General features: G+C 58.7%; 1 protein-coding gene across 1 annotated transcript; it reads left to right on the top strand.

Moving 5' to 3' along the window:
- The first annotated feature begins 1,055 nt into the window (after window positions 1–1,055).
- Window positions 1,056–12,060, top strand: wfikkn2a (info WAP, follistatin/kazal, immunoglobulin, kunitz and netrin domain containing 2a). Its single transcript, XM_069929922.1, has 3 exons — window positions 1,056–1,278; window positions 4,670–5,644; window positions 8,802–12,060. The coding sequence occupies exons 1-3, from the start codon at window positions 1,114–1,116 to the stop codon at window positions 9,339–9,341; spliced, it is 1,680 nt and encodes a 559-aa protein (XP_069786023.1). The 5' UTR covers window positions 1,056–1,113; the 3' UTR covers window positions 9,342–12,060.
- The last annotated feature ends 5,342 nt before the right edge of the window (window positions 12,061–17,402 follow it).

The following is a 17,402-nucleotide window of genomic DNA, read 5'->3' as shown; positions in this document are numbered from 1 at the left end:
GGAAACTACGGGGCATTTTGTTGACACTACAACAGTTGAATGTTGGTGGGGGGGGGGGGGTTGATTGAGCAGATGAATTGTACTGGGTCCTTGAAAACTGTCACTGCCCTTATCCTGGCAGGGTGGGGGGTGTTGCAACACCATCCTGACTGATAGATGGGGAAAGGCCTTCGCATTCCCAGCAGGTGAGTCACTCACCATGCAACATCCAGCCATAGATCTGCTCCAATCAGCATGGCTGTTCCAATAGTCCCAGGTCTGTGGTGACCCCCCATAACTGAGAGTGGGACTCAGCCATAGGTAGAGGTGCTGAGACTTTCTGGTGAAAATTAATTTGCACTCTCCACCCATGCTCGAATGCCATCTCAGCCTCACTAGTGTTGGGAATGGCTTGGATTCATTGCACCATCATCGGACAGTCCCCACACCTGAGCTGATGGGAGAAGGGCACTGCTGAAGAAGTGGGTGGCAGGGCCCAGGACATGGCTCCACCATCTCCAGCAAGGCATTCCAGACATCCACAACTCTAAAACTTCCCCCTAATATTGGCCCTAAACGTTTCTCCCTTCATTTTGTACGATGTCCTCTGGTGTTTACTGTTTCTGCCCTGGGAAAAAGGTGTTGGCTGTCTACCTTTTCTATGCTTCTCAGAATCTGGTAGACCTCTATTAAGAGGTCACTTTTCATCCCTCTTGAAAATAATCAATTCCTTCAGTCCAGGGCTGGTGTGCCTTGGACCTCAGGTTTGAGGGGGTTAGTGAGTGGCGACCCTTGGCTTCCGGCACCGAGCCTGTACCCCGGGAGCCAGGTGTGATGAGACGTTTCCTAGACTGACCCTCTGTCGCTGGCTCCGGAATTCTCCCTATGCAATAGCCTGCAGAGTGGCCAGTACCGGCACACACGCCGCCGCACCAGTTTGTTACTGTCACCGAGAGGATCGCGAGTGAGAGGTGCCCTGTCAGACAGCCCCCCCCGACAGATTCCCCCGCGCCGGCGGCGTATAAATACAGGGCGACGCCATCGGAAATCTCAGTGCCTAGAAGTCAGTAATCCCAGGCAGCTTGGAGAGGAGACGGAGAGAGAGCGGGGCAGCGGCCAGAGCTGACAGCCACAATGCGACCAGCCATCCTGCTCTTCTTGTTTTTCCCGCTTTGTGTGGACAACGTGCAGGTGTCTCGGATCAAATACTCCCATGCTGGCATCTGCCCAAACGAGATGACCCCCAGCCTCTGGGTGGATGCTCAAAGCACCTGCTCCAGGGAGTGTGAGGCGGACCAGGTAACGACCGCTGAGGATGTCCTCAGACCGCGCGCGCAGGGGGACGGCGGTGCCTGTGTTTACACGAGGAGAACTTTGGTCCCGTCTGCGGGGAATCCCTTCGCATATTGGGGTGGTTTCCCCGAGTTCCAGGGTCTTATTTCAAATATTGGAGGTTTCCGGAGAATGGGAAGTGTTCTTCGCCGCCCGCTTCCATTGGGCTTCGGCCAGGGTGCGCGGAGGGACGATCTCCGGTTCTGTCTGCCCCGATGGGCGACGAACCTCGGGTGGAGCGTGGATCGTGCGGAGGGACCGGTTACTCGGCCTCCGAGCCTTTCGGGCTCTGGACCCGGATCTAGGATGATCGGCAAATGGGGAGTCAGGGATAGAGAGATGCGCTGGGCAGAGGGGATCTCTGGGGTCTGGGAGGCAGCGTTTGGCTGCAGTTCAGCGGTCGCTGCGGCCCCGAGAGGGATCCTTTCTCGAGAGCGTCCCGGACAGAGGACCGGATGCCCGAGCAGGAAGCCAGCGGGCAGGTTGGGGAGGGAGTACTGCCTCAATTTCCCCCCCCCCCCCCCCCCCCACCCACCACGGGTTGAAGGAATTGTCCCGGGGCCACACTTCTCTGGACCAGGGAGCCAGTGGTATTCGGGGCTGAGGGACACGGTGGAGAAGAGAAGGGGGTGGGGTGCGGGCTGAGTGGACCGTGGCTCGGGAAGCTGAAGACCCGTCCGAGGTATGAATAGTTCCGGTCTGTTGGAGCGACCGGGGGCGGTGGGAAGTGGCTCACAATTCTCCGCATCGGGGGCCCGGGCAGGACGGGGGCAGAGGGTGGCGTGGCGGGAGGGGGCCCGGGCAGGACGGGGGCAGAGGGCGGCGTGGCGGGAGGGGGCCCGGGGGCAGAGGGCGGCGTGGTGGGAGGGGGCCCGGGCAGGACGGGGCCCGGGCAGGACGGGGCCCGGGCAGGACGGGGCCCGGGCAGGACGGGGCCCGGGCAGGACGGGGCCCGGGCAGGACGGGGCCCGGGCAGGACGGGGCCCGGGCAGGACGGGGCCCGGGCAGGACGGGGCCCGGGCAGGACGGGGCCCGGGCAGGACGGGGCCCGGGCAGGACGGGGCCCGGGCAGGACGGGGCCCGGGCAGGACGGGGCCCGGGCAGGACGGGGCCCGGGCAGGACGGGGCCCGGGCAGGACGGGGCCCGGGCAGGACGGGGCCCGGGCAGGACGGGGCCCGGGCAGGACGGGGCCCGGGCAGGACGGGGCCCGGGCAGGACGGGGCCCGGGCAGGACGGGGCCCGGGCAGGACGGGGCCCGGGCAGGACGGGGCCCGAGGGCGGCGTGGCGGGACGGGGCCCGAGGGCGGCGTGGCGGGAGGGGGCCCGGGCAGGACGGGGGCCGAGGGCGGCGTGGCGGGAGGTGGCCCGGGCAGGACGGGGGCCGAGGGCGGCGTGGCGGGAGGGGGCCCGGGCAGGACGGGGGCCGAGGGCGGCGTGGCGGGAGGGGGCCCGGGCAGGACGGGGGCCGAGGGCGGCGTGGCGGGAGGGGGCCCGGGGGCAGAGGGCGGCGTGGTGGGAGGGGGCCCGGGCAGGACGGGGCCCGGGCAGGACGGGGCCCGGGCAGGACGGGGCCCGGGCAGGACGGGGCCCGGGCAGGACGGGGCCCGGGCAGGACGGGGCCCGGGCAGGACGGGGCCCGGGCAGGACGGGGCCCGGGCAGGACGGGGCCCGGGCAGGACGGGGCCCGAGGGCGGCGTGGCGGGAGGGGGCCCGGGGGCAGAGGGCGGCGTGGCGGGAGGGGGCCCGGGGGCAGAGGGCGGCGTGGCGGGAGGGGGCCCGGGGGCAGAGGGCGGCGTGGCGGGAGGGGGCCCGGGGGCAGAGGGCGGCGTGGCGGGAGGGGGCCCGAGGGCGGCGTGGCGGGAGGGGGCCCGAGGGCGGCGTGGCGGGAGGGGGCCCGAGGGCGGCGTGGCGGGAGGGGGCCCGAGGGCGGCGTGGCGGGAGGGGGCCCGAGGGCGGCGTGGCGGGAGGGGGCCCGAGGGCGGCGTGGCGGGAGGGGGCCCGAGGGCGGCGTGGCGGGAGGGGGCCCGAGGGCGGCGTGGCGGGAGGGGGCCCGAGGGCGGCGTGGCGGGAGGGGGCCCGGGCAGGACGGGGCCCGAGGGCGGCGTGGCGGGAGGGGGCCCGGGCAGGACGGGGGCCGAGGGCGGCGTGGCGGGAGGTGGCCCGGGCAGGACGGGGGCCGAGGGCGGCGTGGCGGGAGGGGGCCCGGGCAGGACGGGGGCCGAGGGCGGCGTGGCGGGAGGGGGCCCGGGCAGGACGGGGGCCGAGGGCGGCGTGGCGGGAGGGGGCCCGGGGGCAGAGGGCGGCGTGGTGGGAGGGGGCCCGGGCAGGACGGGGCCCGGGCAGGACGGGGCCCGGGCAGGACGGGGCCCGAGGGCGGCGTGGCGGGAGGGGGCCCGGGCAGGACGGGGGCCGAGGGCGGCGTGGCGGGAGGGGGCCCGGGCAGGACGGGGGCCGAGGGCGGCGTGGCGGGAGGGGGCCCGGGCAGGACGGGGGCCGAGGGCGGCGTGGCGGGAGGGGGCCCGGGCAGGACGGGGGCCGAGGGCGGCGTGGCGGGAGGGGGCCCGGGCAGGACGGGGGCAGAGGGCGGCGTGGCGGGAGGGGGCCCGGGCAGACGGGGGCAGAGGGCGGCGTGGCGGGAGGGGGCCCGGGCAGACGGGGGCAGAGGGCAGGACGGGGGCAGAGGGCAGGACGGGGGCAGAGGGCAGGACGGGGGCAGAGGGCAGGACGGGGGCAGAGGGCGGCGTGGCAGGAGGGGGCCCGGGCAGGACGGGGGCAGAGGGCGGCGTGGCAGGAGGGGGCCCGGGCAGGACGGGGGCCGAGGGCAGGACGGGGGCCGAGGGCGGCGTGGCGGGAGGGGGCCCGGGCAGGACGGGGCCCGAGGGCGGCGTGGCGGGAGGGGGCCCGGGCAGGACGGGGGCAGAGGGCGGCGTGGCGGGAGGGGGCCCGGGCAGGACGGGGGCAGAGGGCGGCGTGGCGGGAGGGGGCCCGGGCAGGACGGGGCCAGAGGGCGGCGTGGCAGGAGGGGGCCCGGGCAGGACGGGGGCAGAGGGCAGGACGGGGGCAGAGGGCGGCGTGGCAGGAGGGGGCCCGGGCAGGACGGGGGCAGAGGGCGGCGTGGCGGGAGGGGGCCCGGGCAGGACGGGGGCAGAGGGCGGCGTGGCAGGAGGGGGCCCGGGCAGGACGGGGGCAGAGGGCGGCGTGGCGGGAGGGGGCCCGGGCAGAGGTTGGCGTGGCGGGAGGGGGCCCGGGCAGAGGTTGGCGTGGTGGGAGGGGGCTCGCGGCGCGCGGCTTGGTGTGCGCGCCGCCGACCAACCTTTTCCCGTTCCCCCCCCTCCCTCCCTCCCTCCCCGCCCGCAGGACTGCGAGACCTTCGAGAAGTGCTGCCCGAACGTGTGCGGCTCCCGCAGCTGCGTGGCGGCGCGCTACGTGGCGCCCAAGGGCATGAAAGGGGCGGCCGTGGCGGCCCGCGGCGCCAGCTGCGAGCGCTTCACGTGCGCCCAGCAGGGCTCCGAGTGCGACATCTGGGACGGCCAGCCGGTGTGCAAGTGCCGCGACCGCTGCGAGAAGGAGCCGCACTTCACCTGCGCTTCGGACGGCCTCACCTACTACAACAAGTGCTACATGGACGCCGAAGCCTGCACGAAGGGCATCACCCTCACCGTGGTCACCTGCACCCACCGCTTCGGAGGCCTCAGCACCGCCGCGCCCGCCCGCACCACCGCGCTCACCACTACGGCGGGCGCGCCCACCACCGCCGGGGGCGGCGCGCTCGCCCCCGCGCTCCTCACCACGCCCGTGCACCAGTCCATCTACGTGGGCGGCACCGTCAGCTTCCTCTGCGACGTCAACGGGCGCCCGCGGCCCGACATCACGTGGGAGAAGCAGCTGGGCGGCGGGCCGAACGTCGTGCTGCGGCCCAACCACGTCAACGGCAACATGGTGGTGACCAACATCGGGCAACTCGTCATCTACAACGCGCAGCTGCAGGATGCCGGCACCTATACGTGCACCGCGCACAACGCGGCCGGCGCCGTCAGCGCTCACTTCCCCTTCTCCGTCATCAAGCGCGAGGCCCTGGTGCCGGCGAACGGCAGCAACAGCAGCGGCCCGGTGCCGGCCCGCGAGTGCCTGAAGCGGCCCGACCGCCAGCGCTGCGCTGTGCAGCGCGTCCGCTGGTTCTACGACGCCAAGAAGAACAACTGCTTCACCTTCAACTACGGCGGCTGTGGCGGCAACCTCAACCACTTCGGCAGCTACGAGGCGTGCATGGGCAGCTGCATGAACGAGCCGGTCAACATCTGCACCCTGCCGGCACTGCAGGGCGGCTGTAAGGTAAGGTCCCGTCCCTGACCCCAACCCTGACCCTGCCGGCTGCAGGGCGGCTGTAAGGTAAGGTCCCGTCCCTGACCCCAACCCTGACCCTGCAGGGCGGCTGTAAGGAAAGGTCCCGACCCTGACCCTGACCCTGACCCTGCAGGGCAGCTGTAAGGAAAGGCCCCGTCCCTGACCCCAACCCTGACCCTGCAGGGCGGCTGTAAGGAAAGGTCCCGACCCTGACCCTGACCCTGACCCTGCAGGGCAGCTGTAAGGTAAGGTCCCGTCCCTGACCCCAACCCTGACCCTGCCGGCGCTGCAGGGCGGCTGTAAGGTAAGGTCCCGTCCCTGACCCCAACCCTGACCCTGCAGGGCAGCTGTAAGGAAAGGCCCCGTCCCTGACCTTGACCCTGCACCCCAACCCTGACCCTGCAGGGCGGCTGTAAGGAAAGGCCCCGTCCCTGACCCTGCACCCCAACCCTGACCCTGCAGGGTGGCTGTAAGGAAAGGCCCCGTCCCTGACCCCAACCCTGACCCTGCCGGCGCTGCAGGGCGGCTGTAAGGTAAGGTCCCGTCCCTGACCCCAACCCTGACCCTGCCGGCGCTGCAGGGCGGCTGTAAGGTAAGGTCCCGTCCCTGACCCCAACCCTGACCCTGCAGGGCAGCTGTAAGGAAAGGCCCCGTCCCTGACCTTGACCCTGCACCCCAACCCTGACCCTGCAGGGCGGCTGTAAGGAAAGGCCCCGTCCCTGACCCCAACCCTGACCCTGCCGGCGCTGCAGGGCGGCTGTAAGGTAAGGTCCCGTCCCTGACCCCAACCCTGACCCTGCAGGGCAGCTGTAAGGAAAGGCCCCATCCCTGACCTTGACCCTGCACCCCAACCCTGACCCTGCAGGGCGGCTGTAAGGAAAGGCCCCGTCCCTGACCCTGCACCCCAACCCTGACCCTGCAGGGCGGCTGTAAGGAAAGGCCCCGTCCCTGACCCTGCCGGCGCTGCAGGGCGGCTGTAAGGTAAGGTCCCGTCCCTGACCCCAATCCTGACCCTGCAGGGCAGCTGTAAGGAAAGGCCCCGTCCCTGACCTTGACCCTGCACCCCAACCCCGACCCTGCAGGGCGGCTGTATGGAAAGGCCCCGTCCCTGACCCTGCACCCCAACCCTGACCCTGCAGGGCGGCTGTAAGGTAAGGCCCCGTCCCTGACCCCAACCCTGACCCTGCCGGCGCTGCAGGGCGGCTGTAAGGTAAGGTCCCGTCCCTGACCCCAACCCTGACCCTGCCGGCGCTGCAGGGCAGCTGTAAGGTAAGGTCCCGTCCCTGACCCCAACCCTGACCCTGCAGGGCAGCTGTAAGGAAAGGCCCCGTCCCTGACCTTGACCCTGCACCCCAACCCTGACCCTGCAGGGCGGCTGTAAGGAAAGGCCCCGTCCCTGACCCTGCACCCCAACCCTGACCCTGCAGGGCGGCTGTAAGGAAAGGCCCCGTCCCTGACCCCAACCCTGACCCTGCCGGCGCTGCAGGGCGGCTGTAAGGTAAGGTCCCGTCCCTGACCCCAACCCTGACCCTGCCGGCGCTGCAGGGCGGCTGTAAGGTAAGGTCCCGTCCCTGACCCCAACCCTGACCCTGCAGGGCAGCTGTAAGGAAAGGCCCCGTCCCTGACCTTGACCCTGCACCCCAACCCTGACCCTGCAGGGCGGCTGTAAGGAAAGGCCCCGTCCCTGACCCTGCACCCCTTCCCTGACCCTGCACCCCAACCCTGACCCTGCAGGGCGGCTATAAGGAAAGGCCCCGTCCCTGACCCTGCCGGGCGGCTGTAAGGTAAGGTCCCGTCCCTGACCCCAACCCTGACCCTGCAGGGCAGCTGTAAGGAAAGGCCCCGTCCCTGACCTTGACCCTGCACCCCAACCCCGACCCTGCAGGGCGGCTGTAAGGAAAGGCCCCGTCCCTGACCCTGCACCCCAACCCTGACCCTGCAGGGCGGCTGTAAGGTAAGGCCCCGTCCCTGACCCCAACCCTGACCCTGCCGGCGCTGCAGGGCGGCTGTAAGGTTAGGCCGCATCCCTGACCCCAACACTGACCTGCATCCCAACCCTGACCCTGCAGGGCGTCTGTAAGGTAAGGCCCCGTCCCTGACCCCACCCTGACCCTGCCGGCACTGCAGGGCGGATGTAAGGTAAGGCCCCGTCCCTGACCCCAACACTGACCCTGCAGGGCAGCTGTAAGGAAAGGCCCCGTCCCTGACCCTGCACCCCAACCCTGACCCTGCACCCCAACCCTGACCCTGCACCCCAACCCTGACCCTGCAGGGCGGCTGTAAGGAAAGGCCCCGTCCCTGACCCCAACACTGACCCTGCCGGCGCTGCAGGACAACTGTAAGGTAAGGCCCTATTCCTGACCCCAACACTAACCTGTACCCCAACCCAAACCCCGAGACCAACCCTAACACTGACCTGCACCCCAACCCTGACCCTGCCGACGCTGCAGGGCGGCTGTAAGGTAAGGCCCCGTCCCTGACCCCAACACTGACCTGCACCCCAACCCTGACCCTGCAGGGTGGCTGTAAGGTAAGGTCCCGTTCCTGACCCCAACACTGACCTGCACCCAACACTGACCCTGCCGGCGCTGCAGGGCGGCTGTAAGGTAAGGCCCCGCATCTGACCCCAACCCAAACCTCGAGACCAACTCTAACACTGACTTGCACCCTGACCCTAACCTGCATTGCAGGGTGGCTGTAAGGTAAGGCCCTGTCCCTGATCTTCACCCCAACCCTAGCACCAGACTAACTCTAACCCTGACGTCACTGCAGGGTGGCGGTAAGGTTAGGCCCCGTCCTTGACCTGCACCCGAATCCCAATTCCATCCCCAACCTGTGCTGCACTGTGGCTGTAAAGTAAGGTCCAGTCCCTGACCTGCATCCCACGCCGATACCAATCCTGATCTCGTCCTTCTAAACTGAGTACAGACCCAGGCAACTCGATCACTCATCTGATAACTCCCTCATCTCTGGAATGAACCTGCTGAACCACCCCTGGTGCCTCTGAAGCTGGTACATCCTTTCTCAGGCAAGGAGGCCAAAGCCACAGACAATTTTCTGGGTGCTGGTTGTGCCCATGAGGCTGGAGCGTGTGGATTCCAATGCCTCTACTCGCGTGAATGACAATAAGCTCTTGTATCCTCAGGTGTGGGAGCCCCGTTGGGCCTACAGCAGCCTGCACCAGCAGTGCCAGTCCTTCATATATGGCGGTTGTGGTGGAAACGAGAACAACTTTGAGAGCCGGGAGACGTGCGAGGAGATCTGCCCCTATCCCCGCAGCCAGCAGTGCAAGGTCTGCAAGCCTCGCTTCAAGATCGTCACCAGCTATTGCAAGAGCGATTATGTGATCGTGGGTCGCATGACAGAGTTAAATGAGGAGGCTGATTCTGGCCGTGCCCTCTTCACTGTCGACCGGGTACTCAAGGACGAGAAGATGGGCCTGCGGTTCTTTGGCAGCGAAGTGCTGGAGATCACCCTACTGAACATGGACTGGAACTGCCCATGCCCCAATATGACTACCGAGGATGGGCCGCTGATCGTCATGGGTGATGTGCACAATGGCATGGCCACCCTCCAGCCACATAGCTTCGTCAGGGCGCTGAACGAGAAGCGCATCAAGAAGCTGGCTGAAGTCCAGGACAAGAAGACCTGTGACCTGCTGAGGGAGCTGACAGGACTCCAGTAGCTCAGTGCCGGTCACTGAGCTGCTCAGGTCAGAGGCCAATGGGCTGGGACTGGTCAGTAGAGCAATGGTGGCCTGTCTCAGTCTTGGTCAATGGCTCAGCCTGAACAATACAATAATTCTGGTTAATGGATCAGCTTTGGTCAATTACTCAATTCTGGTTAATAGACCAATGCTGATCAATGAATTGCTTCTAGTAATCTGGCCGATGGGTCATTTCTGGACCATGGCCTTGATCTGGTCAGTGGCCATATGATAGAAGATCAGAACTTTTTAGTGGGGTGCAATTGGTGAATTAGCGAGTTCTGATCAAAAGACCGATTCTGGTCACTGAACCAATACTAGTCAATGAGCCGATGGTGTTTCATGGAGCGGTTATGGTTCATGGACCAATTCTGGTGCTGGCATGGTTTGGTTCCCTGGGATAATCCTGGTTATTGGTCGAAAACTGGCTCAGTAATCTGGTTCCAGTAATATTAGCTGGTTCTGGCCAGTGCACTTGTTTTGATTGGTTAATTGGCCAGTTGTGGACCATCACTGATCAATGAACCATTGTGACCATGGCCTATTTTTGCTATTGCAGTTGATGATATTCCAGTCATTGGGTAAATTCTGGTTATGGAATGGTTCAGTCAAGGCCTGGTCCTGGTTAATGGATCAGTTCTGATCAATGTGAGGGTCCTGGCTGTTTCTGGATAGTGGACTGTTCATGGTCACGTGCTCTGGTCAGTGGCCAAGCTGGACAATAGGCCAGTATAGGTTAATGTACTACTGTTGGTTGTTTGGCCAATCCTGGACAATGAACCAAAGGTGATCTATGGGTCAGTTGTTCATAGACAGTTTTCATCAAAAGTTAATCCTGCTCCAAGAATGAGGAAATTCTGGTGATTGAGATTGCTTTAGTTAAAGCCTGGTACTGGCTAATTGGCTGGTCATAGTTAATGGGTTGTTTCTCCTAAAATACCAGTTGTGGTCAATGAGTCATTCCTGATCAATAGGCTGCCATTGATTAGTTGACTAGTCCTGCTTTTGGCAGCTATTGATCATTGTGCCTTTCCTGGGTGATTTCTGTTCCTGTTCAGGGCTGGTTCTGTTCAGTGGCCATAGTGGATAACATTGGTTAGTGAACTTCTACTGGTTAATTTGCCAATTCTGGTTAATGACTGGTTGTGATAATGAATTGTTTCTGGTTAATGGATACATTCTGGTTATTCAACTATTTTGACTTCAGGTTAATGTGCTGGTTATGGCCAACAGACCACTGTTGGGTCAAAGATGGTTCTGGTTAAAGTACAGGGTTATGTGCTAGTTCTGGCCAATAGACCAGTTCTGATACATGAACCAAGTCTGGTCAATGGGCCACTATTGGTCAGTGGTGACCAGATCACAATTGGTCAATGGGCCACTATTGGTCAGTGGTGACCAGATCACAATTGGTCAATGGGCCACTATAGGTGACCAGGCCACAATTAGTCAATGAACCACGAATGGTCAATACATTTTTGAAATGCCATAGAAAGTAAATATTCAACATCTAGCAAATGAAACAAACACTTAGATTTGTAGCGTGTCCAACATGAGGTAGGGCTGGTTATATCCCACTGATCAGCCTAGGGAGTGATGTATTGAGCCCTCGCGGAGTATAGGTCACAGTGAGAGTCCCTGTGGTAGTTGGAAGATATCGAGTCACAAATCATGGAAACAGGCCCTGTGGCCCATCGGCTGATGCTGACCAAAATGTCCTATCTGCACTCGGCCCGCCTGCCCACATTTGGCCCATATCCCTCTAAACCAGTGGTTTGCAACCTTTTTCTTTCCACTTAGTAATTTCTTACTAACCACAAAGAAAAAGGTTGCGAACCACTGCCCTAAACCCATCCCATCCACGTATCTGTCCAAATGTTTCTGTGTTCCACTAGTACCTGATACAGACGTCTCCTCCTGCATCCCATACACCTACCACCCTCTGGGTCAGGGGACATGTGGGATGTCAATGTTGGGACTGGAGGTCAGGGGTAGATGTAAGGTGAGAGAGGGTCAGGGGAAGTGAGGAGTATTCAGGGCAGGGGATGTGGGGTCTCAGACATGGGGTTTGGAGGCAGGGGTAGAGGACACGGTGTCGGGGGATGCAGGGATATTGAGCTCTGTATCCAGAGGGGCAAAGATCCTGGTTGAAGCCCACGGTGAGGACAGGTTTTTACAATAGTAGGGCAAGCATGAAAATTGACACCTACCTGTTAGCCAATCCTCAGCCAATTTCTGTCTCATCCTGACTTAGTGCTGTAATTCTTGTGTGGGCCGAACTCCTGTGTGGGACTTCCGTATCACTTGTGCTCATCAGTCAGGGAGCTCTGGGCAACCTTCATCTTTTTAAAACTCCAGGAGGTGGGTTGCCAGCTCCAGTAGCTTGTAGTCCCCTGGACACTGTTCCCTGAACTTCAGAAATGATTGTACAATGTAATGGAATATTAACCTGAATTTTTCCCTGAGCTATCACTGCGACAGGTGGGACCAGAGGCACCCCATCAGCAAGCGAGGGTCTTTATAGGGTTAGCGTTGCACGGAGGGATTCAACTGAATAATTAGTTGAGGAAAAAAATCATTTGTAAATAGCAAAGTGTTTGTAGAATGTGATTTTACTGTGAATTAATTTACAATGACTGTAAATACTATTTATTTATATAGCTGGATGTAGAGTTCATCAATTAAAAACCAATATTCAACCTCAATAAAGTATTCAATGAATTTGACTCTGGTTTTGTTCCTCTCCCCACCTTGCCACACACTGACACAACCTCCAGTCACCCATGAGTTCCCAAACAAGTACAGTATACACGTAATAGTAGAGTTTTGTGGACCAATTTTTCAGGTCATATTTGGGAGGGGCAGGGGTCCACTTTTACGCAGGGGCTAAAATTCACACAAGAATCTAAAAGTACCATATGTACGTGTAATAATTGAGTTTTGAGGACCAATTTTCTGGGCCAAATTTAGGGGGGTCTCCTTTTACAAGTCATACTTTTGACTGCGGAAAGTTCAAGGTGTTGGGAATTCAGATGGCCGGGACTGGGTGGTATGTCTGCGTTCAGGGCATCCAGGAGCTTGGAAAGAATCTGTGGTCAGGGTGTTGGGAGCTCAGATGGGTAGACAGCTGAGGCTAGGGTTTGCGATCGAGGTGTCAGGAGCTTGGATGGGTGGGCAGCCGGGGGTATGTTTTGCGGTCAGGGCACTGGGAGCTGTGATGTTTGGGTGGCAAGAATCTGCGGTCGAGTGCCAGGAGCTCAGATGGGCAGGTGGTTGTAGCTAAAAGTATGGGGATAGACATTTACAATGGTCATATGGAAAAGACTATTATGGGCCAAAAGAAGGTTGATGACTATTACACAATATATGCTGTACCTGTTGATGTTTGCAATTATGGCTGCATTAGAGTATATTCCAGTGGGATCACCAGCTAGTGATCAGACAATTGCTAACCTCAGTCCAGAGGGCATAGAGTGAAGCATGTCACATAAACAGCGGATCATTGAGGCACCAGAGGTTCAGCTATGTTAAACATAGTGTCATGTCATTGATGACTCCTGTGCTATCTTGTACGGGCAGTCAGGTGTGTTTACTGGTCATTAGGTAGTGAGACTCCAGGGCAGAGGTGGTAATTATCAGAGGTTACCACAAGGTTGGCAGCAAGTATTAGTCCACGGTTCACCTGCACCTTGTCCATCTCGGTGCAAACCATTGACAGTGGAAGGGTGAATAGCACAAAGGAGCTGCTCCTCCAGCACTGATGACCTAGTGGGATCATGTGAGTGCAAAGGTCTCTGGGTGTACACTTGGCTCCTGCATGCCCCAATTCGATTCGGGGGGACATAGTGTATGTAGAAATTCATTAGGCCTTTGAATAAATCCCACAGAAGAGCTTCATGCAGAAGATTACAGTGTAGGATTTGAGTGTTACACAGTAGAGCAGGAAAATTAGTAACAGGAAACTGGAAAATGGAATTGGTGAGCAGTGGGTATCACGTGGCAATGGGATTGCCAGGCAGTTGTTGTCACAGGGCAATAGGATTGGTGGACAGGGGTGTCAGGGGGTAATGGGATTGGCGGGCAGTGGGTGTCATGGGACAGCCTGATTTGAGGTAGTGTGTCGTGAGAGGGATGAGGTGTTGACGTGGTGGGGAAACGGTAAGGTTTTATAATGACAGCACCCGAGGTACAGACGGACTCGGCTCTCTGCAGCTGAGGCAGAGGTTCCACCCCAAAACAGAGACTGATTGGAGAATTGAGGGATAGAGTCATGGAGCAGAGAATAAATCCTTCAGCCCAACAAGTCCAAGTTGGCAGTTTGGGCAAATACTATTTGGTCCATATCCTTCTACAATCCTCCTATCTGTAAATCTGTCCTAATGCCTTTTGAATTATGTTATTGATCTCACTTCTGTGGCTTCCTCTGGTAGCTTGTTCCAGATGCGGACCTCATTCTGAGTGAAAAACTTGCATCACAAGTCCCTCTTAAATCTCTGTCCTCAAGCCTGTGCCCCTCGTTCTTGAATCATCAACCCTGGGGGAAAAAAAAGTGAGCATTCACTTTATCCATGCCCCTCATGATTTTGTAAACTTCTACAAAATCACAGCTCCCCTCTCCTTCTCTCTGGGGAATAAAGATCCAGCATCTCCACCCTGTCCCTACTGCTGGAAAATGGTGCTGAGACGGAGGATCAGGTGTGATCTTGATGGAAGTGGACCCATCAGATAGCTGTTGTTCCAGGCGGTGACCACTAGGTGTCAGCACTGGGCCATATTGGGAATCATTTCCCAAATGTCAATCCAAGTCGTCTAAGTTTCTTGTCATCTGATTGCACAAGTACAACCCGATGAAACAGCTTTCTCTGGTCCTCGGTGCAAAACTCAGACACACAACTAGACATAACACACATACATACATATGCAGGACAAGTATTAAATAAATTTTCTTTGGCTTGGCTTCGCGGACGAAGATTTATGGAGGAGGTAAATGTCCACGTCAGCTGCAGGCTCGTTTGTGGCTGACAAGTCGGATGCGGGACAGGCAGACACGGTTGCAGCGGTTGCAAGGGAAAATTGGTTGGTTGGGGTTGGGTATTGGGTTTTTCCTCCTTTGCCTTTTGTCAGTGAGGTGGGCTCTGCGGTCTTCTTCAAAGGAGGTTGCTGCCCGCCGAACTGTGAGGCGCCAAGATGCACGGTTTGAGGCGATATCAGCCCACTGGCGGTGGTCAATGTGGCAGGCACCAAGAGATTTCTTTAGGTAGTCCTTGTACCTCTTCTTTGGTGCACCTCTGTCACGGTGGCCAGTGGAGAGCTCACCATAGAACACGATCTTGGGAAGGCGATGGTCCTCCATTCTGGAGACGTGACCCACCCAGCGCAGCTGGATCTTCAGCAGCGTGGACTCGATGATGTCGACCTCTACCATCTCGAGTACTTCGACGTTAGGGATGAAGGCGCTCCAATGAATGTTGAGGATGGAGCGGAGACAACGCTGGTGGAAGCGTTCTAAATACTGATTTATGAATATGAGAGTCTCAGGTGATTAGTGTGAGCAGTTCCTTTGGCATTCTCAGTGCCCGTGGGAAGAAGCTGTTCCTCTTGCCCATTTCACACTTACATCACACTAAATTTGGATCGGAATGGGGTTTTGGCTTTTCACATTTGACCACTCCTAACTGGGACACTGAATGCTTTCATACTTGCAAGGAGCCATCCCCAGTGTTAGGACTGTTCTACCTTCTATTGGTGAAGTCATGATGCATTGAGTTATGGTGAACCTGCCCTAAATTCTGATCTGTAGTGGGCCAGGTCAACCCCGCACACAATGGGCCGGCTTCCCCCCCGCCATGCACAAGTTCCAGGCTGTAGGAGCGCGTTGCCAGGGGAACGGCCAGGCCTCCCTTATGACATCACTCCCGTGAGCCCATCGCCTCCCCTAAAAAGGAACGCATGTGGTTTGAATAAACAGCAGTCACCGGTTTACTTGCTTGGTGTGGACAGTAACTCTGCCTTTAGCAGTGCTACACATCAATGAATTATGATCTTATATTTGAACAAAATTAATCATGCATAATTATAATATAATTAAGCTTTATGAGCCCTTCAGCTCCTGTTGTTGTTGTGCCGACCAATATAAACCTTTATAAGGGACCATGGGAAAATGTGAGCAATAAATAGTAATAGCAGACAATTTTTAAACGGTGGGAAAGTTGGTAATGTTATCGTGTACAATTTATAAATACTGTGGGGAAAAGCGATGGTGGACCTGCTCTCCCAGAATGCCATGTGGCAGAGAAAGGGCTGTATGCCCGGCTGCATACATGGAGCATTCATAGAGGCGAATTCTCTGCCACATGGCATTCTGGAAAGTCAGGTCGGCCATTGCTTTTATTGCATGGTCTTTATAAATTTTATGCTATAGCTATTTATTGCTATTTATTTCCTCTCTCTCCCACTGTGACTTTCCCCATGGCAAAGTTTATTCTTTTATTTTAATCATTCTGCACTCATGCAAAAACATGGGTCATTTCAATTCCACAATGCAATTTGCATTGCCTTTCACATTTGCCTGATTGCAACGCCAGCGTCTGCAGATGCCAGGGATTGTACGCGGGGTTGAGGTCGTCAATCCCTGGCATGAGATGACGTCATCTGACGCTGGCGTTGAGCTGATTTTGTTTTCACACTTGCCACTTTAAAGGCCGATTGCCGTTTGATTCCTGGGATCACTTGCAAGTGTGAAAGGGGCTTCAGCCTGGTGGTGCAGGCTCAGATACTCATGTATTTCCTTCCCGATAGGAGCAGCTGAAAGATGCGTGTGCGGAGTGGAAGGGTCCTCAATGATTTTGCACACCCTCTTTAGATAACGTCGATAGTTTGGGGGGAGGGGGGGAGACTCCAGTGATCCTCTCTGCCACTCTTATAGTCCGTTTCACTGCGGCAACCATACCACATTGCGATACAGCCAGCCAGGATGCTCTCCATAGAGCTCCTGTGGAAGGTTGACATGATGGTGGTTGGTAGACTTGCCTTCTCAGTGTCATCAGTTGCCTGAGTCAAATCCAACAGTCTGATCTTCACACACACACACCCTGCACAAGTTAGACAGCAGGGGAGGTCACCACCTCCTGCTCAAAATCTCATCCTGCTACTCAACTCTGGCCTCAAACCTCAACAACTGAAAAATCCCATTCCTCCCATGCCCCCAAATAAACTCACACATCCCATCTCCCACCATGCCTGTCCTGCTGCCATCTCAGTTGAAGGCAAGGGAGTCGTGTTTCTGTCTCTGGGGCCCCAGATGCTCCAGTGTGGACTGTGTACATTGGACCCAGGTACACGGCAATCTCTTACCTCACCTGGATTACTGCCAATTCACCTGTGATACAGCAAACTCAAACAGCGTCTAGCATCCTGGAGAATCAATCAGATATCCCAGGGAAGGAGGAGGTAACTCACCCCCTTGATGCTATTTTTTTTTCAAAAATATACTTAATTCAGAATAAAACTATTTATAAAAGAAAATCACTACAAAATCTTTTTACATCCTTGGGATCAAATTCATACATTCTCTGATTTGATACATAACTCTGTTGTCACTACTGTGGCTCCTTGTACTTACTCTCTGTCCGTTGTCTGAGGAACTTCCTCAATGTCCCATAGCAGAAGGACACTATCCTTCCCTGCAACACCATTGTGTTGGCTGCACCAAGCCTCAGCACGCCCCATTGCAGCATTCCCTCACCGACATCTTACTCACGACATAATTCCCATTCATGCTGGCTCTCTGTCATGCAGGCAATCCTGTTCACCCCTGCACTGTGGGACTGGACTCACCATAATTACTTTGCAGTCAGAGAGTAAAACAGCACAGAAACAGGCCTTTTGGCCCAACCCCTCCATGCCCACCAAGTTTGTATCTGGACATTCCCATTTGTCTGTGTTTTGCCTATATCCCTCTAAACCTCTCCTGTCCATGTTATTGTCTCAATTTTTTTTAAACATTGTAATTGTCCCCATCACCTCTGGCAGCTCGTTCCG

The sequence above is a fragment of the Narcine bancroftii genome, chromosome 3 (assembly GCF_036971445.1).
Source record: "Narcine bancroftii isolate sNarBan1 chromosome 3, sNarBan1.hap1, whole genome shotgun sequence".
NCBI lineage: Eukaryota > Metazoa > Chordata > Chondrichthyes > Torpediniformes > Narcinidae > Narcine > Narcine bancroftii.
This window is presented reverse-complemented; position numbering and strand designations above follow the sequence as displayed.

Bases quoted from the DNA above. Each gene is read 5' to 3' on its own strand.
- wfikkn2a (XM_069929922.1), top strand. From the start codon at position 1,114: ATGCGACCAGCCATCCTGCTCTTCTTGTTTTTCCCGCTTTGTGTGGAC. The intron at 1,279-4,669 runs GTAACGACCGCT...CCCCGCCCGCAG, and splicing joins GGGAGTGTGAGGCGGACCAG to GACTGCGAGACCTTCGAGAA. The intron at 5,645-8,801 runs GTAAGGTCCCGT...TTGTATCCTCAG, and splicing joins CACTGCAGGGCGGCTGTAAG to GTGTGGGAGCCCCGTTGGGC.